Raw genomic sequence first — 26,660 nt, forward strand, 5'->3', positions numbered from 1 at the left:
TGGTGTAGGATAGCCTGGGATGACTCTTAAAGGGGTTGCAGGCTGGGCTCGAACCCGCATCCGCCATAGCAGGGACTCAGATTTAGTACATGATGAGCCGTCAGCACTAACTACTTTTTATCTGCTCTAATGGAAACTTGCATATCTTGAACCATATCCACCCCTCTTGCACACATCGCTACACTTCGATTTGTTGCAATTTGCAGCTACTCATCCCAAACCCGGTGTCCTTTAGTGACCTCACATCCTGTTTTCCTCACTTCCTTTTGAATGGACCGGTTTGGGACGGTCCTGTCTCCGCGCGGCGTGGAGCTGTGTTGTGTCGGCGCGTGTCTGCAGACACATGTTCGATCTCCGGTGTTGCTAGGCTGCTGCACGGTGCACGCGAGCTAACTTTTGATGCAACTGTTAGCTCATCTTACTATGCAACGTCTGGGGCATTGAGAAGAGAAAAGCCTCGGTAAGTTGTTAATTCCCGTGAATTAGAAGTCTTTCACACGGTGTTTATGTTCACTTTCAGTCTCATGTGAAGTTAGAGGAACTTCATAACGGCTCAACAAGGAACTTGCGAAACAGAAACAACTTTGTAACAAAAAGTGTCAAACAGCGACTGAAAATGGCTCCTCATTCACAGTTTGGTGATGCAAGACTGGAAATGTTTGTTTTCCACTCTGATAGGAAATGTCTGACCCTTTAACTTTTCGCATTGTAAACATGTTGCTTACCTAAGTATTTGTAAAAACTACTCTTTAACTTCATGTTAAATAACTTTGAGGTGTTTGCTTTGTGGGATTTGTTGGAAAGTGATGGAAGTGGTAGGTGCTACAGTGTAAAGTACTGTATAAGTACAAGAAATCGTACATTCTTGTTATACAAGTATTGGTGTTGACATCATATTATAGTTAAAACTACTTAGTCAAAGTACTCAATATGCAGCACGGCCAATTACAGAATAATGTTTATGACTTCAATAATACAGTTGTAGGCCAGTATTACAATACTGATTATGATCATTTATGTATCCATAACCTTAATGTGTTGGCTGCAAGCAGGGTAAAGGGATTACATTTCTTGCTGAATAGCTTCACTCTTGTTTTTAATTATGGCTAAACAAGTTCTTAGGCCAGCACACATCTATGATTTTGTCGACATATACACTGATTATTAAAAACGAATTCCTCCATGAACCATTATGTTAAAGCACCTCTTTAATTCTTTGAAAAAAAAATAATTCAGCATAAGAAAATAATAAAAGTAAAATTGTGACTAGTCAACAAAAGATATCTAAATCAAATACAGAGCTAAATATCTAATCAATTGAGCAGTCACCTGGGCAACTCTAATACATTATTAGTTGATTGTATTTGTATTTAAAAATCTATCTGCAAAGAAAGTAATTAAGTCTGTCAAACATTTAGAAAAACTACATTTCAGTATAAAGTGGAAATAATGAACAGCTGCTGGTAAATTGTGCTCAGTATTCCATCAATCCTTCAAAATCTAATGCCAATCTAAATGAAGTTAAACATAAATAAATAAACATTATTTAGGGGAGGCGTGAGTTGTGTCCATGTGTATAGGTTTGTACATCTGTTATTTGTCATGTATAACTTATAAAGTAATGTCGGGTAGCAATGGGGACCCCGGTGCAGTTTCTAGTTTGGATTGGCATCTGGACTTTTGCAGCTCTAGGACTGTTGCATAGTTGTTTTGAATCCAGCCCCTTGTAGCTTTGGCTTTATGTTTGGAGTCTTTGTCCGGCTGGAAAAATAAATCTTATCCAAAGTCCCTGTTTGCTTGCAGACTGCAGCAGTGTTTCTAACAGGATTTCTATTTATTATTATGCTGCATTTTATTTACTTTATTTAATTGCCTCCCTACAGCATGATGCTGCCACTACAAGAGGGATGGTGAAACAGGTTAGCTTTTGACTCATCAGACCATAGAAGCCTCTCAGACTTTTGGATTTGTAATGGAAGATTGGTTTCTCTTATGTACAGCTCCGGAAAAAGTTAAGAGACCACTCGAAATGTTTCTTAAATGTTTATTTCTACATGTATGGCAGCCATTCCAGTGTCTGTTGAATTCCAACACAGTGACACATTGTCATTAGTTTATAGAATACAATAAAAAAATCTAATCAAAGACATGTCTATAAATAACAAAACAAGAGAAAGTGATAATGCTGAAGTGGTCTCTTATTTTTTTTTTCCGGGGCTGTATCAGTAGTTAATACAGTTGTATGTTTACTCTGGTCAAAGTGTCTTAAATATGAATTCGGAGCTGGACTCTCCTGATAACAGATTTCATAACACTAATATTTTGACCGAATGAATGCGCAATATCAATATTAAAGCCAAATCTATAGAAATCAACCTAAACAAATCACACATTTTCACACGTGTGTGTATAAATAAACAGCACAGTGTAGAAAAGGGTAAGAACAGGAAACATTTGTATTTGTAATGAAATAATAGTCTGTTAAAAGGATATTTAATCTTAAATTAATCCAGGATATCTCCAATAAAAGTGTGTTTTTTTTCCAGCCGGGCCTATGGAACAGAAAAATACTTCTACCCAAGGATCTCTAAATATTGGAGTCCAGTCAGTGATATAAAGCTGTTATAGAGGCACAAAGAGGCTTACATCGGTAAAAACTATTCTAAAACATGGCAGGAGACAGTTTAACAATGCTAACAAGAATAGTGCAGCACTGTCTTACAGATCTATACCTGTAAATATCACAGTCATCGTCTATACCGGTACATTAGGATTGATGTAAAATACCAGAGACGTCCTCATACATGATAGTGGTTGGCTGTGAGTCAAACATTACTATAGGTGTGACTGGTATTGAGCGTAAACATGTGCATGGTGCAAAGGTTTCCATGTTTTACAGCCCATCCTGCCCTGGATCAGTGCTTTACACCAAAGAGTGTCACTCTAATCCTCACATTTTCCACTGCGTGTCAATAAATTTGTCAGTGAGTCGACATGTGACGGTGTTAAAGGCTCAGTTAAGTCCTACAGAATTAATGCACTCAATATAATCAATGTAATCGAGCCAGAATGACGAGGTATTTCAATAATTGGCTCAGCTAATAATCCAGGAAATGTATTAACATCAAAAAGGTTTAGCACCGAGATAGGGAATATCTTTTCCTCCTGATTATTTCCCAGGTAGATAAGGGTTTTACTCAATTATGTTACTATGTTAAACGCTGCACAAACGTTTGCCGGTCTTTTGTGAGGATAACTGGAATATTGATGGACCTCCTTCTGTTTTTTAGAATTCATTTTCAGTTTGCTAAGTTATTAAACTTAACCATTTCATGCCCTTAACTGTTATTAGCTTTGCAACTTTTCTGACCAAACACAGAAGAAGACTTCTGTGATAAGACAGCGTCAGCAGGTACACCACCCTGTTGGACTTCCAGTAAACAAAGTGATCTCTCGTCCTTTTTTCTTCACAGTTGTTGAACTTCCGACAGAATGAAGACGAAAGAGCTGACGATTATAAACCAGGGTCTGGAGGATGAGATGGTAACTATCACTTTCTGTTCGAATCAGAATCAGAATTCCTTTATCAGTCCCACAGCGGGAAAAGGTACGGTGTTGCAGCTAAAGTGGCATAGCAGGTAAAAAAGGGAAGCAATTCTAAGTAAAAATAAGTAGAATAAGTGTTTATGTTGCACATTGTAGGTTTATTGCCTAATAAAAGATCAGTTTTGTGTGGAGGGTGTCAATAACAAACAAGTCACAGAATTACACAATGCATATAGCAACATTTGTAGTAATGCTAGATAGAGTTAGATAAGATGATGGTAATCACTTCGTTTTTGTCTGTTTACTGTAAAGCCACGACCAGCAACCTGTTAGCTTAGAGTTAGCTTAGCTTTAATACTTGGAAGAAGCAAACACAGCTAGCTGGGCTCTGTCCAAATGTAGCTAAATCTGCCAATCAGGGCTGTTAAATCTCACCTATGTTTGGTAAACATCAAACTAATCTTCTAAACATCAGAGTTCTAAATTATATTTGATCAGCTAAAAAACAAAAACACCACTAGATTTAAATTAACCCATAGTATGTCCACACTAATTCAAGGTGGCAATCAGCAGTGTGTGCCAGGATCACTGGCACAGACATATTGCCCTGTGTGTTTATCAGAATATACAGAATGTTACAGAGTTGACTGAAATCCACTAACATTTTCGGGGAACTCATTATCTGATCATTGTGGGCAAATTGCCCAGTTTCGTGAGCGAAACAGTGTGTGTGGATTCATGAGTTGTGAAACACAACTCATGAATCCACACACACTGTTTTGCTAATGTAAACATTTACTAAAGCAACATTTGTAATAATAGCCTGCGGAAAAAAGTCACAAACAAATAAGTGTTTTTTGATGTTTAAGCAAAGTTTATTATTGGTCACAGTAAAATGACTTTACTTTCAAAGATATATATATTTTTTTGTCTGATATGAGTACAGGCCTTTTTCGCCTGACAACACAAGAGTAGGAAACATGTAAATAATAAAGTTTAGGATACAGTTGGAAAAGTGTATGTTGAGTGAATTCCATTAAGCTGCTTCAGTTTCACAGTCCTGGTGTTTTGTTACAGGATAGCCCGCCTTCCAAGGGGTAGTAAGATGCTACATTGGGCTAGTATATCTAGAAAGTTAGCAAGTATATTAGTTGGGTTGGGTTACAGGATGCGGGGGAAATTCTAGATGCATCTACTTAAATAAAGATGATACAACTTGTTTGATAACTACTAAAAATGATCACAATTCATGCAGTGGTAGGTATACAAAAAAACACTAACGTTGAACATAACTAAGTCAAACTAATCGTTAATGGTAAAAATAACACTGGTGCTTTTCCCAAGTCAAACAACAGCTCTTTTAGTTGTCCCAATTGACGAGTCCACAGAGAAGTGTTTCCCTCCAGCCTTCAGTGTGTTAACATGAGTGTGTGTCCGTGCAGGAGGTGTGGGGTTATCGGCCCTGTGTGTGGAAGATGATCCTGGTGGGTGTGGGGACCGTGTGCTCCGGGGGTCTCCTGCTGCTCCTGCTCTACTGGCTGCCTGAGTGGGGTGTTAAGGGCACCTGCACACACACCTCGCTGAGAGACGCACACACTCTCCTGCTCAGGACCACGGTAGGAAACCGGCAGACATGGTTTTTATTTTTTACACAATGTACTTGTTTTACACAACTTTCTCTGCTCGTTGCTTAGGGGGTGCAGGGGAGCTTTACATTGTATACCTTGACATTTCATTTAGCTGACAATTTTGTTGACAGCAATGTACAATAAGTACAATCAGTCATTATGATACAAACATCCTGCTGCCTCCCATTTTAACATTTCCTTTTTTTAAGTCAACAGTAGATACCACATAGAAGCTCGCAACCTGAGCTGCTTTTCCAGTTAGAAATCTGTAATATAAGGTAGTTTTTAGTCAGGTGCAGTAAGTGCTTGGAATATTTTTACACAAGTTAGGCCATTCTCATCTCAAGATTTGTTAATTTATGGATCGATGCTTCTTGTCACACAAGTTTGAACCGTTTTGGACCTCTCAAAAACAATATAAATGGTCAAAAATCATCCCTCCTAAATACCACATTAGGACACCTTTAGGGATAACGTACAAACAATTTGTCAGTAAAAACTTATGACATTTGGAGATTTCTGTAAGAATTGCAATATTTTATCATTGGATGACAAACACTTTTATCTGGAAATAGATAGAAAAAGACTCTTATTGTCAATATATACCTAAAAGGTCCTACCTGTTATAAATGCCCCTCGTTCTTTGGTTTATTGGTGGTAAAATGTCTAAATGTCACCACAGATCATTTAATAAAGTAAGTTCAAGTTTCAAGAGATTTACTGTAGCTTATGCTAATCAATTTCTTATTTCACAGAACTGAGTTCACTCTCGTGCTGCTGCTCACTAATCATCCTGACATGTATTACATTCTTTTGGCAAACTGCTCCACTGATGATGAATTCAGTGTGATCTCCCAGCCAAGGAAAATAAATAATTCTTTATACTGCTAAACAGGATGAGTTCAAGCAGTGGTTTCGAGCCAAAGTACACGTGATGTTGGCTCCAGCGAGGAAACCCTTCGACAGCTTGGATCTGCTGTCCACGACTCAGCTGCCGAATGCACCCGGAGACTACGGCATCAGCGCTGTGAACCACGAGCATCATGGGAAATGTAGACAGCCTGTTCAGGTGCCTCAGTTTGAAAGTGTTTCTGCTTTTTGACATAATTTGTTGCTCCTAATTGTGTCTGCACGGTTGTCCAACAGTGCATTTCTGAACAAGTCTCTCCCTTTCTTACTGTAGATCCTCTACTTTACCCACCACAGCACCAAATACTACTGGAACGATATGATACAGAACTTTGAGTTCTATAAGTGAGAGTCCCTCTGAAACACCTTGTATTTGGAATTCTTTTATCTTTTCATTGCTGAACAAACTATTTTTATGGAAGCCCTGAATGGGAAGGAAGATATTTTTCTGCTGATACATTATATTATTTATTTAAGAAAACAATAGGTGATTTCTTTTCATTGATGAAACAGGGAAACAAATTGTCAGGATACGTTTTTAATTTATTACATTTTTTGTCTGTGAAAATACATTTTATAAAGGTGAAAGACTAAAACTAATGATTTAAAGAAAAACACGTTGTAGTGAGACATTTGTTCTCTTCTCATTTCAAACTTTTTCTCTTCACATGATATACTGTATAACTAGTTTGATGCTGTTTATTGAATATTGCATTATAGGGTAATGTGCAATGTTAATTCTTAATCAATCCTTTTTAGAACATGGAGTACTATATGGCTCGCTTTCACAGATGAAAAAAGAAAGTAACATAAGAAATAATCCTTTACCTGTCCACAGAAGGAAAACATGACAATAGAAGTATAATCCTCGTAAAATCATTTTATTTCACCTATTATTAACTCACAAACAAAGATCAAAACACCGTTTTTTAGAACAGACTTCGATCTCTTTTTCTTGCTGGCCTATCAGGGCTTCCGTACAAGTGTGTGTGTTATGCATCTCTGCCGGGTAGAAATGAATGTGTGTGACTTTTCTAGAGGCTTGGAGGATATGAAGGTGAGCTGTGCGAGCATCCACTCTGACCACAGCTCTGGGCTTTCTAAAACTCTGCAGGACTACAGGTACACACACAAACATACTTTTTCTCCTGCTGATTATTCTCTCATCACAATGGTTTAAAGTAAGATTTGTGCCAACGAACTGTGGATGTATCATCAGAACATGCACTCCTCCATGTAATCGTACTACTTTGTTTCTTTGTTACCAGGAGGTTGTTTTTCGGGGAGAACGAGATTGCTGTAAGAGTGCCTTCTGTGTTCAAGCTCCTCATAAAGGAAGTGAGTTCTTTGTGTGATATCAAGTCTGGCACTGCTTTTATCATACTAACATAATTGATGCAAATGCTTGACGAGTTCCTTTCTGTTCCTTCGCCAGGTCTTAAATCCTTTCTACATCTTCCAGCTCTTCAGTGTTATACTGTGGAGTGCTGAAGACTACTACTATTATGCTACAGCCATCGTTTTCATGTCTGTGATTTCAATCGCTACCTCTCTGTACACCATTAAAAAGGTAAGGCATGAAAAAGCTTGGGGGGAGTCCCCTTTATATTCTTTTTCCATAACTTGAAAAGCAGAAAGCAGGCTAATGGTGCATTCACATGCTTATCAGACGGTCCCATTTCTGGGTTAGGAAGCTCCGACTTTGCTGTGTTTTCGTAAGCTTTAAGTCATAATGTTTGGACAGCATGGACCCTTCAAAGACAATGTGTTGATTGAACGTGTTGTTATTTGTCTTCTCAGTTGTTGGGTTTTCATGTGTATTTTTCTATGCCTCCGCTTAGCCTATAGTATACTACATTGCAATCTTGTAAACACAATATCTCAGGAACGCCAGGAGGTGTTTTCAAAAAGTGTGGCACAAAAATACTTTGAATCAAGGATGAATTGTGTTCTCAACAAAAATATTTTGGCCTTAACTCAAGATTTCATACGCTGATTGATTAAAGGCCCCCTTTTTATGAAAAATGCACTTTCTGCTGTCTTTTTTACATAAATACGTGTCCCCGTGTGTAAGGAGACTCACAGTGTCAGAAAATACAACCCTCTCTCTTTTCCTCCTTACCCACATCTCTAAAAATGGGGGTACAAACGAGCTGATCTAGATTTGCTTCGGTTATGACGTCATAACATGTCCAGCCCACGTGACACTTCCCAACCTATTGTCCCCCTTATACAGTCTTGAGCTGAATCCCCTCTGCAGCACCTCTGTGTGTTCAGCAGGATGTCTGCAGGAGGGACTTAGAGTTGTTGTTTATATAATACATATAATGTCTCTGTTCTAGTGGTAAACACTGAGAAGTGTTTCAGAAATAATGCTGGATGTGGTTTGGAACATAATTTGGGGTTTAATCACGGCAGCGTTTAGCTGGGTATCTTCTCCTGGTAGAAACTTCTCTCTTCAGACAGAGCAAGAGCTGCATGACGCTGCAAAGGGGCGGGCCAGCTTCAGCTCAGCTCAAATTTAAAGCGACAGTCACAGAATCAGCACTTCAGGAACAGGGCTGAAATAGAGGGGGATGAGGCATGCTACAATGGAGGATCTGTTTGGTATTTTGAGCAAAACCCTTCACAGACAAGTTCTGTATAGATATGGCCCTGCAATATATTGTTCCAATATAGAATAATAGGAGACTTTTAAGGCATACAACCTCAAGCAGACATTTCTAGGTCCAATTTTTCCAATACCACATGAATACAGCACAAATGCCTCTCTATGTTAACTCAATTGAACCTTAAGGTGTGTATCTGCTGATTTCCGTCTACTCCAATTTGAATGGTTTTTCCCCTGACTGATGCAACACCCTTATTGAAAATCAAGCCAATATTTTTTTCCTAATAATGCTGACAGACAAACTGAGGCTCTTAAGTACAAATAATCTTTCCAGATCGGTATGAACTCATCATTTTGTATACTTCCAGAAGTATGTTTTACATTTGTTTGATACGGTTTCTCTTTTATTGCAGCAATACGTCATGCTGCATGACATGGTGGCAACACACAGCGTGGTCCGTGTTTCAGTGTGCAGGGGGAATAAAGGCAGGTTCTACTCTCTAGTTTTGGCTATAGGTGAAAACAAAACTGTCAATCATTATCCAGCAATGACTGATGTGTGAATGTGAATTTGATATAGTAATGTTAATTGTTTTATACAATAAATTCATGAGACTCTTCTCTATTTTATTCTTGTTCCTAGAAATTGAACAGGCCATGTCAACAGATCTTGTGCCTGGTGATGTCATCATTATCCCAGCCAATGGGATGGTCATGCCCTGCGACGCCGTGCTCATCCATGGGACCTGCATTGTAAATGAGAGCATGCTGACAGGTCGTATATCCTTATTTTCTCTTACAAAAAAGAATCTTAACCCAATGTCTACTTCTTAGTCTTTCCTGGAGCTTTTCTCTACACCTCAGGGTCTTCCGAGAAAGGGATTTTCTCAGTTTTCATGAAGTTTTCTAGTCGAACGTCCCAGGAAAAGCTAGTAAATAGACTTTGAGTTAAGGTTTTTTTTGTCTAACTGCTGCTTCTAATGTTCATCTGAACTGTCTCATTTTTTTGTTTATTTTTTCATTTTGTTCATTTTTTTCTTGTTAACAGAATTCATCATGGCAAAAGTGATTACCACTATATATTTGTATTTTCTTTTTTATTCTCAGTGAAATCATGTTATCCATTACAGTTAATGATGATGACTTATAATCATTGGTATTTTTAAAACATAAATTGGTAAATGGTCAAATATATTTACATTTTTTTGAAATTAATACAGAATAATTACATTAAAAATAGAAGGAAATAACATTAAAAAGATAATACATTTGGGAAATAAAATATATGCTAACAGCAATGAAATGTGTATAAAGGGGTATCAGTTCTGACACACAGAATTAGACAAAAAACTGTGAAATTCCTTAAAATAAAAAGGGGAAAAAGTGTTTTTTCCATGGCAACTTTCTGATTCAATGTTATAATTTGGTTGAAAAATTATTTAATTTTAATATCCCTCAAACCAACACGGCAGCTGTTTTTGTTTTAAAGCTGTGTTTTTTTTTTATTGGAGGCTAACTCTCCTTCCATCTTCAGGGGAGAGCGTGCCGGTTACCAAGACGAGTCTGCCGAGTTCAGGCGAGGATGCGGCTTGGAGCTACAACACGGACGAGCACAAGAGACACACGCTGTTCTGCGGCACACATGTTATCCAGACACGCTTCTACGCTGGAGAACTGGTGGAGGCTGTTGTGGTCAGAACAGGTGAGACAGCGGGAAAGAAAGCCAACATCTTGCGAATATCAGATGAAAAAAGCTTTAAACATGCAAGTGATTACCTGTGTTATTACTTGTGTGTTCCCTCAGGCTTCAGTACAGAGAAAGGCCAACTTGTTGTCTCCATCCTCCACCCAAAACCCACAGACTTCAAGCTGTACCGCGATGCATACCTTTTCCTGTTGTGTCTGGTGGGGGTGGCAGGGATCGGCTTCATCTATACCATCGTCCTCAGTATCATGAACAAGGTAACCTCAGATTTAAATGTTTGGTGTTTCCTTATGAGATTTAAGGATTCTATCACCCTGTACATATCCTTCCTTCCCTAAACTCATCCAGGTTCCTGCTAAAACCATCATCATTGAATCTCTGGACATCATCACCATCACTGTGCCCCCAGCCTTACCGGCAGCCATGACGGCCGGTATCGTGTACGCACAGCGTCGGCTGAAGCGTGTTGGCATCTTCTGCATCAGTCCTCAGAGGATCAACATGTGTGGGCAGCTGAACCTGGTTTGCTTTGACAAGGTATTTAGACAGCAGTTGTCATTAAAAATGTAATACAGTGGCTTGGGTTTGTTTCCGACTCTCAGCTATTTGCTGCATGACATCCCTCTCTATTCCCCTCTCTGACACTGTTATATCAATAAAACACAATGAACAAACACTAATCTTATAGTTTATCTTCTTCAACCACAGGCTCTGCATCATAGACGTATACATTAAGAGGATGTAGTCACTGTGATATCACCCATTGTTCTCTAGACCATGTTTTAAGCCTTTGGGACTAGAAGTAACAGCGTGGAGTTAAAGGGGCCCTATCATGCTAATTTTCAGGTTCATATTTGTATTTTGTGCCTCTACTGGGACATGTCTCCATGCTTTAATGTTCAAAAAGCTCTTTATTGTTCTCATACTGCCTGTGCTGCAGCACTTTTTTTCACCCTCTGTCTGAAACCAGAGCCCAGTCTGCTCGATTGGTTAGCTAGCCGACTCTGTTGTGATTGGTCAACTGACTAGAAATGTCCCGCCCTTTAGCCTACCACGTACAATTTGTTTGAGCGCTAGCCAATAAATGTTAGAGTTCTACATAGGGATGTCACTATGTTCCAGAGTCCAATGGAGGCGTTTCAGACAGGATAGAAAACTGCGAACATTTGGAATTTTAACCTTTGCGGACTATTACATGCACAAAAACTTATACAACACACTACAGGAAAGGGAAAACCCCCCAAAAGCATAACAGGGCACCTTTAAGTTCAACAGGACGCTAAACTGAAGCTAAAAGTCCCAAGATGAAAAGAAAATCAACACCAAAACAGGACAACAGAACTGAGCAAATAGAAACATCATCTACCATCTGAACATTATACTGTTTTTAAGAACATTTGAAACTAGCAATTGAGACTCATTAGGAAAAAGTTTACTGAGGTCCTAAATCAAATGATTAATAGTGTTTCTTTCTCATAGACTTCTATAAAATCAGACAACAATTAGAGTTACACCCTGCTTGTTATTAAACAGAATGCAGATTAAATAAAAATGTATCCGTGTCATTTCTAGGAACCTTGCTTAACTGAGACTAAATAGTCCTTCAGAATGCAACAAAATGAGTTATGAAACATCCGAACCCACTTCCAGTTGAAGTTTGAGTACAAAGAGGATGACTTTATTGTTTAATGAGCGTCAAAACCACACATTAAAATGAATCAGGATGCCTTCAGGCACTGCTGCTGATTTACAATGATGCCTTTAGTCCACAACACCAAGCATCATACTTTTCATATGTTGCTGCTTTAGTGTAGATTTTCTTGGAAAGCTTCCTCATCGACTGTGTAATCGGAGCGATAATCAACTGGAAACAGTTTTGGCAAATGATTAATTGTATGAGCAGCTTGTTGGTTTTTATGCTCTTGTAATTCACTGAACTAAATGTCTTTTGGTTTCTTGTGGGCAAAACAAGCAAATAATAAATATCTAATTGGGCATTTGATTCATTGAATTTGTTTTTTAAGCGTAGTTAACAAAGTGGATTTCTGAATACCAATCTGTTCTTAACCTGCAGCAACATAGCCTAGCAAGCTAAACCCCTACAGCAAAAAGCTGTACCGCCCCAGCAGCAAATTCAATTTGCGGTTGCTAGGGGCGTCTAGATTTCTAGGCTAGCAGCAACATGCTTTAACCTCATTTTCTTTTAAAGGAAACCACGAAACGTTTGGTTTGAGGAGTTACATTTTACCAGGTGTCAGTCAAATTACAAACCTTGAGACATCTGTATTTTTAATCAATTCACAGTCTGTTTAATTTGGTCTACTGTGAAGTTGATGTATTGCTTCTGACCATGTGCAAACATTGTACTTGTCCTCTCTAGAGGTTTACTTTTTTCTATTCAATTTAAGAACATTTTACAATACCCTTTTTTAGATCTTGGTTGTAAAATATATATATATATATATTACAACCGGATAAATGATTTTAGTCCTCAAACATCTTGATCTTAAATTAACAGGGAAACAAGCTGACTAAATGTAAGCGTTGTGGTTTTGTTATATTATATTCTAAATTATTATTATATATTTGATTATATTGTATATGTTATTATATATTTGATTATATTACATATGTTATTATATATTTGATTATATTATATATTATAATTCTTTTTTTATCATAATATTATTATAATATATTTTATTATATTATTATATATGTTTTATATTATATATATTTCTGCACCTCTGTTAAGAATTGATTTTGTGCTCTGAGGTGTGGATAGTGCGTTTGTGTGCTGTTAACTGTGTGTAAATTTGTTTTCTTTCAGACTGGTACTCTGACTGAAGATGGTTTGGACCTGTGGGGTGTGCAGAAAGTTGAAGATGGCAGGTATGAGAACCCCATCTGTATCTGTTCCCTGAGAGTAACCACAAAACAGACGAGAATCAAAAGTCAGGACAGATGGGATTAGCTAATAACGTGGATTTATTCTCTGTGTTCTGACACATTATTTGCAATAGAAAAGGTCAAAAGTTTCGGTTTGGCAATTTGAGAGAGCAATATACTGTGAGAGACAATATGAATATGTCAGCAGATGGAGATTTTCTCTGGAGTTTCATTAACATTACTCACTATGAGATATGGCCTGTTATTTAATTCAAGATCAGTTCCGTAATACAGTACTTATCTTTTTCCCCTTTATCACAGCTTTTCTCCCCCAGAGGCTGATGCAGCTGAAGACAGTCTGGTTAACTCTGCGTTCGTGGCCTGCATGGCTACCTGCCACTCACTGACCAAGATAGAGGGCGAGCTCTCCGGCGACCCCTTAGACCTGAAGATGTTCAGCGCCACAGGCTGGGTAATCAAATACTCTCCAGGTTTACACCCAGCTTGCTCAGTTATGGCACCACAACTAGCTCGGATCTGTACATGAATTATGCAACACCACGCTTTGTCGCTTTGGCAGAGCAAGGTCTTCTTGGCTAAAAATGGTTACTGTCTGGTACCATGGAAACTCCATTATGAACAGCAGAAAATGTCTCTGCCTGTTTGATAAGAAACTGCAACAGTGTTTTATTTTTTGCTTCATGCTGGACAAAGTGAAATGGAATCTAAAATGTTATTAATATTTTATTTTATTTAGATCCTTGAGGAGCCTACAGAGGAAGAGACTGCACTCCACAATCCCATAATGCCCACAGTCGTGCGACCTCCAAAGCAATACGTCCCTGAAGCCAATCAGAACAATTCTCTAACTCAGAACATGGTACAGTGACGCTCCATATCGTTGTTAGGGCCTGGACTCAGAATAATAATGTCATTAAATGCTCCTTTTCTTCCCTAGGAGCTGCATCAATTACCAGTAAGTTGTCCTTTTTCATTAACTTAATACAAATTGTTCAACATATTGATGAGTAGATATTTGTAAATTCGTTTTCTTGCCCAGAGTTAGAAAATTGATACTCATGTTTGTACACTAAATATAAAGCTACTGCCTGCTGCTGACTAGCTTAGTTTAGCATAAAAGACTGGAAATAGAGGGAAACGGCCAGCCTGGTTCTGTCCAAAGGTACCTAAGTCTGCATACCAGCCCCTCTAAAGTTCTTTAGTCAGCCCGGACGTCATGTTTGTTTAATTTGTAAAAATCTGAAGGGAGAAAAAAATGAAAGTTGCGGGAGCTGTCTGAATGATCAGTAGTTTAAAAAAAAGAAGCAATACATAAACATATCATAACATTTACTGTAATTGTTCAACATTTTGGTAAATACCCTTATTCACTTTCTTGCCTAGAGTTAAATGAGAAGATTGATACGACTCATGTTTTTGCACTTGATATAAAGCTTCTCCCAGCAGTCAGTTAGCTTAGCTTAGCATAAAGACTGAAAAAGGGGAAACAGCTTGTGTAGGAGCGATGACATGCTATTGTTGCATGGCAAACTCATTGTTGGACTCCGGGTGCTGGGGGACAAACTGGTTATTGTAAGAGATCGGTTAGCTTTTTCCACTTCTTTCTAACCTTTATGCTAGGCTGCGCTAACCATCTCTTGGCTGTTGCTTCCTAGATAGCATACAGACCAGGGAGAACTGCCTTGTTATCCACTTGGTTTATCATATAAATGAAAGCAGATTAGAGGTTGTTGTTTTATTCCCACTACTAACATGTATACAACATGTTTTCTGCTCCTCAGTCCTTTGAGATCGGTATTGTGCGTCAGTTCCCGTTCTCCTCCACCCTGCAGAGGATGAGTGTGGTGGTCCGGCGGCTGGGGGAGAAACACATGGACGCTTACTTGAAAGGAGCACCGGAGGTTGTGGCCAGCCTCTGCAAACAGCACACAGGTCGGACACTTCCTCTTAGTTTCGAACGAAGCACCTAATTAATTCCTAAAAAATGTTGTAAAATGCGCCCTTAACTGTGTTTTGTCTGGAGTGTTTTGCCTTTATTGCTGGCCTGTGTAACGTTAGTGATCTCCTGCAGCTTTTGTCCTCTTCTGATGTTTTGTATAAGTAACGTCTAATGGATCATCAGTTAACAAAGACCAATCAGCATCGTTATAGAGGGGTTCATTTCCATTGATTAGGACTTTAATTTCATACAGCTAAGCCTGATAACAACGTACCGCTTGCACAAAGCTTGATTTTGAAATATTGCCTTGATTTATTAATGACTGGGTTTTATTACATACATACACAAAATACTGTTCATCAGTAAATAAATGCAAATCAGTGTATTTTATCATGGCCTCTATATCCCAATGAGTGTAGTATTGTTTTTATAGAAAGGTTTTCCTGAAAAACAAATACTAAACTGATCTAAAAGCCCAGACTAACATGCCTCTACCCGTCTCTGCAGTTCCACAGAGCTTCACAGAGACTCTGGAGACGTACACCAAGCAGGGATTCAGGGTCATTGCCCTGGCTCATCGACAGCTGGAGTCCAAACTCTCCTGGCACAAAGTGCAGAGCCTCAGCAGGTACTCCTCCCTCCACTGATAACACTGTGTATGCAGCTACTGACAGTGCCCAACACACTGTAACTTGTACTTCAGATTTTTGTGTCCGAGCTGCAGTGATTACTGAAAAACAGTAAAAAATGATATAATGTCCAAATATTAACAAGCCTGCTGCAGAAGATTAGATCATGTTCAAGAAAAAAAGAGCAAATGTCAAGTTTTGATTGCAGTTAGTTTAGAAGTAATCTGCAAGCTGTTACCAAAACCCACAGTTTTGTACTCATAACAACCTGCTGAGAGATATTCTTAGAAGAAGGAAAAAAATATATATATATATTCCCACCAACAGTAGCCTCATCCTATATTAATAAAAAGCAGCAACAAGATATGGTGCAATTTGACTTGAAGGCGCAACTGCAATCACCCCAATATTAACTAATCATATGGTTTGATTTAATGCAATTCCTTTCTGTTTGTGGATGATATTTTATTCTGATGAATGTAGGAAATAATGAGCTAAAGTAGACGTTGAATAGGTAGGCTATCAGATTGTTTTTTCTCACACTTTAACTCTAAAGTGATTATGAAATGAGTATGATAATGATGAAGTGTGATTTGTGGCCTTTAGGGACCTGATAGAAACCAACATGGAGTTCCTTGGTTTGATCATCATGCAGAACAAAATAAAAGAGGAGACTGCCGGGGTTTTACAGGAATTACGCCAAGCTAACATCCGCACTTTGATGGTCACGGGTAAATCAATTCAGTGAATTCACTTATTCCCCTTGCATTGACACCTGATATGTAAAGACTATAATCATGAGTTTCATCATCGGTAAATTCCCTCTTTCATCCTCTGGTAGGTGATAACATGCTGACGGCGATATCAGTGGCTCGTGACTGTGGCATGATCCGTGCTCATGAGAGGGTCATCATTGCAGAAGCTGCTCCTCCGAAAGATTTCCACCCCGCTAGTATCACATGGCATTACACAGAAAACCCCGTACAGACCAAGGACAATCAGGTGAGGCACTGAGTAAAGAATATCAAAACCATCCATCACACTTGACACTTTAGGGGCCCTATTTAAATGACCTATAGAACATGGTCTCAAGTGCATAGCGCAGGTGCATCTATGGAGTTTTGAACTCAATTGTTGCTCGTTATTTTACAACTCACAGAAACTCACCTCTTAAGACTGGCTTTTCATTAGTGATTTTTGTTTTATTGCTTGATTTGAATCTGACTTTTACTTTATTTATTTTTTGTATTTTTTATTATTACCTCTGTAAAGTGACTTTGAGCCTCTGTAAAAGCGCTTACAAAGTACATTAATTATTATTCGTATTATATATTATTTGCTACTAACTGGCTGCTGCAGTATGGTGGCCGACAGATGCAAACAAAACAAAAAAACACATGCAAATGCCCACGTTTGGTCAAGTTGGTGAATGTTTTCTAAATGCTGCGTACAGTATGTGATATCAAGTTGGTGAATATTTTTTTTAATTTGCATGTGTTTTGGAAAAGACATGCTTTTTATTTGCTTGTTTTTTTTATAAGCAGCGCGTTTCTTCTAATTCAAGTGTTTGAGGTTGTAACTTATTTGAACCTGTAACCGTTGCTGAACGTCTGTGTCCCCTGTTCTGCTTTTAAAATATATTTTGAATTTTGAAACTACTGCCTACATTTTGGGTTTTCCTGAACAAAAGTCAAAAAGATTCACTACATATTGTAACAACCGGATTCATGTCCCTGTTTGTGTAGCAAGGGGAGTGTTTGTGAACCCACACGTGATAAGGCGATCTCACTATCCGAAAGTTGTGCCGGGAAATGACTGTGATGTTTTTGTCGGTAAATGGCTCTATCCCTTTCGGCGGCCTCAAGATAAAAAGCAGCATGACCACACCTCATTCAAGAGTCAAGTTGCCCAAGTGCACTTGCTCATTAGTTGGTGCACAGAATTAAGATTCACAACCGCCTTGGCCTGAAACTAGAAATGATGCATTATATGTTAAATTTCAGTTTAACTGACACTTGAAATCAAAGCAACTTAAATAAACGTCTATACTACTGGTGATTGCCACTAAATAAAACAAAGGGAATGCAAAACTGGATTAAACTAGTTAGGCGTGCGCTCTCTAATGACATTATTGCTTGCATTACCATTTAATAAGCAAAATACAGGTTTGAGACCTGCATGTTATGGCATCTCTTTTTAGTTATGTGCTCGAATAGAATTGTATCTGAATAAGCTAAAGTAAAGTGATTAGCACTGCAGAGTTTAATGAAACCAGTGCCACTGAATGCATTTTGAGAGAGAGTGTTTACACGCTTATGATGGCCCACCTTCTGCATGTATTTGCAAGAAAACACCTCCAAAAGGTATCTGAGTAAATCTTCCAAAGACATGCATGATAATTACAGTTTTGTAGTTTCCTAGTGTTACAGTGATACTGAATCTTTCCCTCCGTCAGTCTGTGGAGATAAACCTGCAGGACGGGGCGTATGAACAGCAGGAGCAGAGCTATCACTTTGCTGTGACGGGCAGAGCCTTCGCTGTCATCACCGAGCACTTCCCACAGCTCCTGCAGAAGGTACAGGATCACTCTCAGACGTGGATGATATCAAATTGAATTAAAGATGAGTGCTGATCAACCAAATCAGTTAATGGGAATTACATACAATGTAACTGTTAATATAAAACTGGTACTCATCAATTAAAAATATTGAACAAAAGCTCTTCCCAATTGAGATGCCCACAGAAAGACAAATATTAACTGAAATGTTGAGTTTATTTTGCTATAAAGTAATAACTCCAAACAAATTAAAGTAGTTTAACTCACTCAAAGATACATTGCATTTAATTCCCATGCGTTGGAACTTTAAGTACAAATACATTTAAATGACGAATGAGCAGTTCTTTATTAATGGTTCCATTAAATTAAATTCTCATTATTTTATATTATATTTCAAAAGTAAATGGATGTGATTTGTCACAGTTTATTTTTATTTGATCCACCCCTAAAGACATTTAATTTCAAATTACGTGTGAGGGTTTCATCAGCTGTAAGGCTTTATTTTACAGATTAAGATTTACTAAACCTAAATCATGTTGCTGTAATTCTTTGTGTCTCCACACGGGGGCGCTGCAGCTTGCTCTGAGAGCCACAGTGTTTGCCCGCATGGCTCCAGACCAGAAGACTCAGCTGGTGGAGGCCCTGCAGAGCATTGAGTGAGTCTTGCTGCGTCAATTTGAATTGGATTGAGATTATGTGATAATATTGATTCATCAGGAATGGCATGTAGTAATACCTCCACTCACTGTTCTCTTTCCAGCTACACTGTTGGGATGTGTGGTGATGGTGCCAATGACTGTGGAGTGAGTACGAATTGTCTTTATTTGTTATATACGCATAAAAACATAATATACTTTGTTCCATCTCGTACTAGATTGATGCAACCTTTTTAAACCAGCCCTCATGCCTGAATGGCTCTTAGAAACACATCCACAATAAAATACCTGTAACACAGATGTGGAAGTGCTCACATTGACATAAATAATATTTAGAAAAAAGTCAAGAATACAACAAGTAAAGGAATAATTCATCCCCAAAATGACCATTTGACTATAATTGAATAACCCCGTCTTAACTTGAACTTTAGAAAAGATTCCACAGTGAACACAGATAAAAAAACTAAGGAATTTTCTCAGTTTTTTGGATTCTTTATTCACAGTCGAGGTATGCTAGAAAGTGAAGCTAGCCCGGTGTGAGTAATAGATATACAATGGTTGTTCCGTGGGCGAAGTATTTCTTTCAAAATCTTTTTTTTTGAAAGACAACATATTTTTTAGATATAATGTGTTGTATTACACATTTATTTTCAAATATTTCCACATCTTCTTATGGTTCATATGTGAATGCAAAGTGATCTGAGTTGTCTGTGTGTCTCAGGCTTTAAAGAGAGCTCACAGTGGGATCTCTCTGTCTGAGCTGGAGGCGTCTGTTGCTTCACCCTTCACCTCCACCACCGCCAACATCTCCTGTGTCCCCAACTTAATCAGGTACCAACTCACTGCTGATGGAATATCATGTATACTTCAGAGTTTGACACATCACGATTGTTCCAAAATATATGATACAAATAGACACATCTGTCTGTACCCACGAGGGGTTGGAAGGATGCAATGACTGTGAATAACCCTGGAAAGATTTCTATTAGGCTGTCTGACTCTCTCCTCTGCTTCTTCAGGGAGGGTCGAGCTGCCCTCATTACATCATTCTGTGTGTTCAAGTTCATGGCTCTCTACAGCATCATCCAGTACCTCAGTGTCACACTGCTCTACTCGGTAAACACCCACTGACTTTCATACATTCTTTAAAGTATATATCTTCTTATACAAATATGACTCCCACATGATACACAGGGGGTTCATGGGCAGGATAAGGGAAAGTGTGATCACTAGAATACACTGACTGTGGTGTCATTTTGCTCCATTGACTTTCATTAAAGCAGAAGTAAGTGAGTCACTTCTCATGATGAACCCCAGTAAAAAAATGACTCATCAAACGAATGGAAAACAGAACAATAGTTGTTCCAATCGACCAGGAAAGATCTAGAGAAAAACAGTTACTGCATTGCTGATAACATAGACCTTTTTTTAAGATAAGAAAACAAAATAGCATTCATCACAGGAGAATGATTCAGATCAGGAGGAGCCCGAGACATAAAGGTCTTTTCAAGGACCCGACCACAGCGTCTTCAGTAATAATCCGAACTACTGTAAGGGACAAAAACGGTTCTAAATAATTAGGATAGTTAAAGCTAATGCATTTAAAAGCATAAATCGGTACCAGTTAAACGTATGTCCTATCTAGAGGTGGCTGCATGTGAGAAAAACGAAAAGCAAACCTAGTATATTAATTCACTTTATTATAACATTATAGATAGAGGCTGTATAGATCTATTTTTCGTCTGCGTGTAACTTCATTTATCTTCATCCTTCTGGTATCCTAGATTCTCAGTAACTTGGGAGACTTCCAGTTCCTCTTCATTGACATCGCCATCATCCTCATCATCGCCTTCACAAGTGAGCGGCATGAAGACGATAAAATGAACACTTTAATACATCTTTAAGTTTGTGGGGTTAGACCAAAGTAATCAAATATAATCTTTTACCCACTCCAGTGAGTCTGAATCCGGCGTGGAAGGAGCTGGTGTGGCGCCGCCCCCCCTCCAGTCTGATCTCCGGCCCCCTGCTGTTCTCAGTGCTGACCCAGATCATCACCTGCCTGCTGTTCCAGGTGCTGGCCTTCCTGTTGGTGCGACAGCAGAGCTGGTATGAGACGTGGACGCCTCAGTCAGAGTGAGTCTGCCAAAGGATGAGTCAGTAAATGAATGGTGGCTAGGGCTGCACAATGAATCGAGATGCCATTGAAATTGCAATATAGCCTTGTGCAACATCTAGTTAAGGCTTATTAATGTGAAAATATCACTCTGAATAAAGTATTGTGGTGCTGCGGAGAAGTCCGGGTCTTCAAGCAGTATTCTACAGACTTAATGAAAAGTCTTTGTTTGGTACAGATGGTCTTTAATCACACCGTGTTGTTTTAATTACATTTTTCAATGATTATGTGACAAATGTTTCAAAAATGTGAATTCCCTCTAATAACCTGGATCATATCAATGCATTATCCATAGATATTTTTTGCAAATTGTGAAGTCCTACTGGTTGGTAAATATATTGCTGATACTGCCTACGTCTCCAATAGACAAATACATTCAAATAGTAAAAGATGTTTTAAATTGCAATTCAATTTTTTTCAATGTTTCATTTATGCCAATTGTATTTATAAACAGTAGTTAATCTGCATTCTGTTAAAGCTGCACTAGCTTGAAACGCCATCCCAGCAACTACTAGAAAACAAACCAAATATAGCTGATTTATTTTTTATTAAATAACATGGTTAGTTAGTACTCATATATGCCAGTACTGTTATCTTTTTAAAAAGTTTTTTAAATTATTTTATTAAAGGTTTATAATATATATATATATATATATATTATAATTAGATGTGATGGGTGACTTTGAAACATCTTTCCAGGGCTGAAAATAGCCTCTTCTGGCGCATTAACAGCCATTTTTATTATTGTGTAATGTCCCTTTAAAAGAATAAGTATATACTATTTAAGGGAACATTTGTTTTTTAAAACTGGTAAGTAGATAAAGGTAATGTAAAGAGCAGAACCGATTGCAAAAAAGCCAGAAACAGTGAGATTGTGAAACTTGATTTGTTCCTGTTTTATGAGTGAACAGCTTGTCAGATGTTGGTTCTAACGTTGTGCTTCTCTCCTCCTGCAGCGCCTGTAATGCCTCCCGCTCCAGTGCCTCTCACGGCCTGAATGTAACGAGCCCTCACGACCACAAAAACATCAAGAACTACGAGAACACCACCCTCTTCTACGTCTCCTCCTTCCAGTACCTGGCTGTGGCCATCATCTTCTCCAAGGGGAAGCCCTTCAGACAGCCCAGCTACAGGAACTGTAAGACTTAGTAAACACTGCTGTGCACTCAGTGATTACTGGTAATGTCAGCGTAAAACAAGTAATAATTTATAAGGCATGTTAATTAAATATTTTAATTTTGAAGCTCTTTTTCTTAAAAATAGAAAGTTGAGTTCATTTTAGACTGTAATTGTAAAGTCACCTTTCAATTAAAATTAATTGTCCTTAATACATCTTTTTTATTTTCTGAATACAGTTTTCTATCACTAAAATTAAGTTTGACATACAAATGTATACAACCCTTCCTGGTACTTATCATTCCCATTTATATATATATGTGAATTGATGTACTTGCAAGTTAAAAGATCAACATTAATCTGGCGTTTCAACTGAATTTCTGTATCTTTATTCCATAAGGGCCGTTCATGCTATCCTGCATCGGCCTGTATACTTTCATCCTCTTCATCATGTTGTATCCTGTTTCTGCCATCGACAACTTCCTGGAGGTAAACTTGTTGTTTTGAGGGAAAATTAAAAAAAGTGGGAAACTGTCACGCACCAGTAAAATCTCTAAGGCAGGTGGTAAGACAACATGACCCTAAATACATAGCATGTAGTGTTGTCACAATATCAGATTTACACTTCACAATTATTGTGGTCAAACAGTTCACACAAACCATTTTATTGACATTATTTATTTTAACAATATCATATCAGTGTCAATAATTTACATGATATCGAAATGTCCTTGTTTCTCACAGTTACTGCCGATCCCGGTTGATAGAGAAATCCCTAATTTAGATACAATATTTCCTCTTTTTTTTTTTGTACACATTTTCAGCCCAGTGTTTCGTCCTTTTTTTGTCATGTTGTTGCTTATTTTATTTTAATTAATTAATACATTTTATTTATTACATTTTGTATTTATTTAATCCTTTTTTTATTTATATACAAAGAGTCAAATAGTTACAACGTTTTTTTGGGGAGGGGGGAGTTGGTCCTCGGAAAAAGTTCTAACTACAAGGTTGGAAACCCCTGCTCTAAAATATATAACCAATGTAAAGTGTAAGTGAGCCTGGAAGTGACATGAAGTCATTGAATGTGTGTGGTGTTGCATTCACTGCCCTCTTCCTGCCGCTCTGCCTCCCTCAGATCGTGTGTGTTCCCCACGACTGGCGCATTACGCTCGTCATCATTGTCATCGTGAATGCGGCTGTGTCTTTCATTCTGGAGGTAGGCTTTACACACACCCTACCCCACAAAGCTCTCTGTGACGGATCTCCTTCTTTTTAATTAGAAAACTGTGTTTTGCATGCATTGATTTTCCTGCTGAATCGGCGCTACGTAGTGCATCACCGACTAATGAATGAAATCAATGAATCGTGTTTTTGTAAGTCTCTTTGGACTTCTTTCTCTGTGGCTGTAACCCAATCTTCATGACCGGCTCGTTACTCAAGTTCCCACTGAAATCCTCTGTAGATTTTGATCGTTGACATCGTCATGCGGAGGCTAGTTTTCAGAAGCAATCAGGGGCTAAATCTGCGCTCAGAGCCCCCCTCTACTGACACACCTCAGGTTGGGAAGCTTTTCACTTTTTTATTTTGTCTGCTTTCACTTTATGTAAAGAGTTACGCATATTCCTAACCCTCTAATTCTCTTGCTTCATACCTGATGACATGCTTTGGCTGATGTTTAAATAATCAATAGAAAATAATACAACTTAGTTTAGAATATTAAGTTAGTTTGACTATTGGGTTGTTTGTGTGGCAATTCATTAACCAATTATGGCTGATCTCATGAATCATAATGGTCTTTTCATGAATGTTTGACTTATTTTACAACAACACATCCTCGCTAATGGAGAAACTAGTCACTGCAACTTCACAAAGAATGAATGAATATTAAAAAAAGCTCTTCATATAAATGCATCAAGCAATGTAGAGACATTTTGCAATAACAACCCGAGTATTTCCTGCAAAGAAAAAGATAGTTCTGTGCATCATCTTGCAACGTGAGTATGTTCTAAACACACAAGGTTCTTTAGTCAGAGGTATTATTGCTGGCTTTCTAATGTTTCTAATGTTCAAACACACCCAGGAGGCCAACCAACGCTGGGCCTCATCCTTCCTCTCCTGGTTGTTCTGTCAGACCAACAAGCCCCCCCGGGTGCTCTACATGCACCTGGCCCTGGAGCTGCAGGACAACGCAGACTGGCCCCCCAGACCCTCCACTGTCACTTACGCCAGCGATCCACAATCCCGCATCTCTGCCCCCCTCTGACACCAACAAGCACACTGCTGCACAGACTGAAGATCAAATCACAGCTTGAGTTAAGCTCAGAGAAGATAGTGATGATGATGATGATGACGATGACGATGATGACGATGATGATGATGACGATGACGATGATGATGACGATGATGATGATGATGACGATGTTGATGTGAAGCGTCCTAATATAACACACACTGTGAGCTGCTCATACAGAAGGTTGTCTTCCATATAGATTAACCTCCTCGACAGACAAACACTTGTCAAACTGCTGAAACATGAGCCAGAGGCCTCAGCTAAAGGACTGGCACAAGATGTTGTGAAATGTAGTACACTTAATTGCTCTCTTGCTAATATGTTAGATGACAAGATTCAAGACAACTCTAACTATTCTAGGGTTAAGCTAGATGTTAACATTTCAACTAAACACTGTGAGCCTAACAGCAGGTGAGTGCTGATATGTTTGTGAAGTGTGTGTTTGCATGTATGTGTGCAGCGCTTTGCGTTGCCTCAATCCCATCATAAAACACAATTAATTCAAACGTGACTGAAACAAAAATAAAACTCACCAAACCTCTGATGGTGAGGTTTTTGCAACTTTCCAACAATCACCAACTGGTTTGGTTGAAATAAACCCTGCAGTATTGTTTTTACTGCTTCCCTTTTTTTTGTCCTTTCATTTTAGCTAAATGAAAGGACAAAAATTGTCCAAAAAACCTGCCAAAGCCAAAATATTCTTCCATTGCCTCACCCTACACACCTATACATCTACACAGTAAATGCAAAGGCAGTGAAAGAAATTGGTTACCTTAACACAAACGGTGGTAGCTGGGGAAGCCAGCTAGCATGGGTCTTGCATACCATTTTTAAGCTAACATATTAACACGTTAGGTTTATGCAATACTAGTCTAGTTCATAACTAGTATAAAAACACAACACAATGCGGTTTTATGGATAGTTTAACCTCTGCTGCTAGCTGTTTCCTCTGTTTTCAGTGTTTGCGCTAAGCTAACTAGCTGCTGTCTGTATCCTCATTTTCGTTCAACAAACATCAAAGTGATATCAATCTTCTCAGAAAAGTCAGCAAGAAAAAACCCAGAACATTCCCCAAAGTGAGAAGTCATTCCTTTAAGATGAGAAGATATCTTAATTACATTGCAGCAATGTAGTAAGGTGCTTTTTGTGTTAGTGTGACAGATCAGCTTTAGCTTTGGCTCTGCCAGGTCAATTAACGGCCTAATCTTCTGCTTCACTGTGAATGAACACTTCCACTAACATTAGCTGCTGCTATGATCTAAAAGTTTTAAAACAGTGTTAGGATGTATGGATTCAAAGAAACATGGAACACTTGTGCCTTTTGTATTTCTAACAGAAAACATTCCACTGCTGCATTTCTGTCCTAGCTTCAATCGAAATTCTTCCTGTGGAAGAGAGAAACAGGAATTTCTGTGTCCCTATTTTTGTAATTATATTAGTGGACCATGCGTGAAAGAGCAAACATTGCATTACTTAAAAAGAGAATAAAAGCATGTCTGTGTCCTTTGATGCAAGCGTTCTCATAATATGACTTTCTTTTTTACTTAAATGAAAGAGTGACACTGTTTAACATCACTTAGGTACTGTGCATGACTGATAATATTTAATGACTTAAAGCAATTGAATGAATCAACATGAATCAATGAGACACTTGCTGCTGTGATGACTTTATTATAGTGATAAGTGATGATTAAGCTATTCATTTTCATACAATATTTTTCTGAAACTGTTTACAGCTGTTGTATATGTATTTTTAGTAACAAATAAAATGAATAAATGCAAATAATAGAATAATTGTTCTCCTAAATATGCAAAAAAAAGAGCAATTTATTTTAAGGGAATATGTTTTTAAAAATTGTAATACAATATTAGTCTATTTCAATAAAATGTTGTAGTGCTTGTGTTTGCTCTGCAGAACTCTCATTACATTTCCCAATAAATCTGGATCTTAAACCACTCTTGCGTGCTTCGTGGGGGGCTGACCTTGGTCA

The 26,660-nt window shown here is 38.3% G+C and overlaps 1 protein-coding gene across 5 annotated transcripts; it reads left to right on the plus strand.

The window, feature by feature from the left end:
* The first annotated feature begins 20 nt into the window (after positions 1-20).
* On the plus strand, positions 21-26,178 carry LOC134865439 (polyamine-transporting ATPase 13A3-like). 5 transcript variants are annotated; one of them, XM_063884952.1, is made up of 34 exons: positions 21-460; positions 1,884-1,919; positions 3,474-3,543; positions 4,989-5,162; positions 6,070-6,243; positions 6,358-6,428; positions 7,122-7,205; positions 7,352-7,421; positions 7,519-7,653; positions 9,108-9,210; positions 9,338-9,469; positions 10,229-10,396; positions 10,499-10,656; positions 10,748-10,936; positions 13,230-13,291; positions 13,610-13,760; positions 14,046-14,168; positions 14,247-14,264; positions 15,091-15,241; positions 15,756-15,876; positions 16,484-16,608; positions 16,719-16,879; positions 18,333-18,452; positions 19,011-19,090; positions 19,195-19,237; positions 19,812-19,921; positions 20,110-20,206; positions 20,875-20,947; positions 21,046-21,223; positions 22,220-22,401; positions 22,780-22,868; positions 23,515-23,595; positions 23,842-23,937; positions 24,460-26,178. In XM_063884952.1, the coding sequence occupies exons 3-34, from the start codon at positions 3,493-3,495 to the stop codon at positions 24,640-24,642; spliced, it is 3,753 nt and encodes a 1,250-aa protein (XP_063741022.1). In that variant the 5' UTR covers positions 21-460; positions 1,884-1,919; positions 3,474-3,492; the 3' UTR covers positions 24,643-26,178. The 5 variants fall into 5 exon arrangements, with proteins under 5 accessions (XP_063741022.1, XP_063741020.1, XP_063741023.1 ...); XM_063884950.1 differs by lacking the exon at positions 1,884-1,919; XM_063884953.1 differs by lacking the exon at positions 1,884-1,919 and having other exon boundaries at positions 9,108-9,180.
* The last annotated feature ends 482 nt before the right edge of the window (positions 26,179-26,660 follow it).

This window comes from Eleginops maclovinus, chromosome 6 (assembly GCF_036324505.1).
Source record: "Eleginops maclovinus isolate JMC-PN-2008 ecotype Puerto Natales chromosome 6, JC_Emac_rtc_rv5, whole genome shotgun sequence".
Lineage (NCBI taxonomy): Eukaryota > Metazoa > Chordata > Actinopteri > Perciformes > Eleginopidae > Eleginops > Eleginops maclovinus.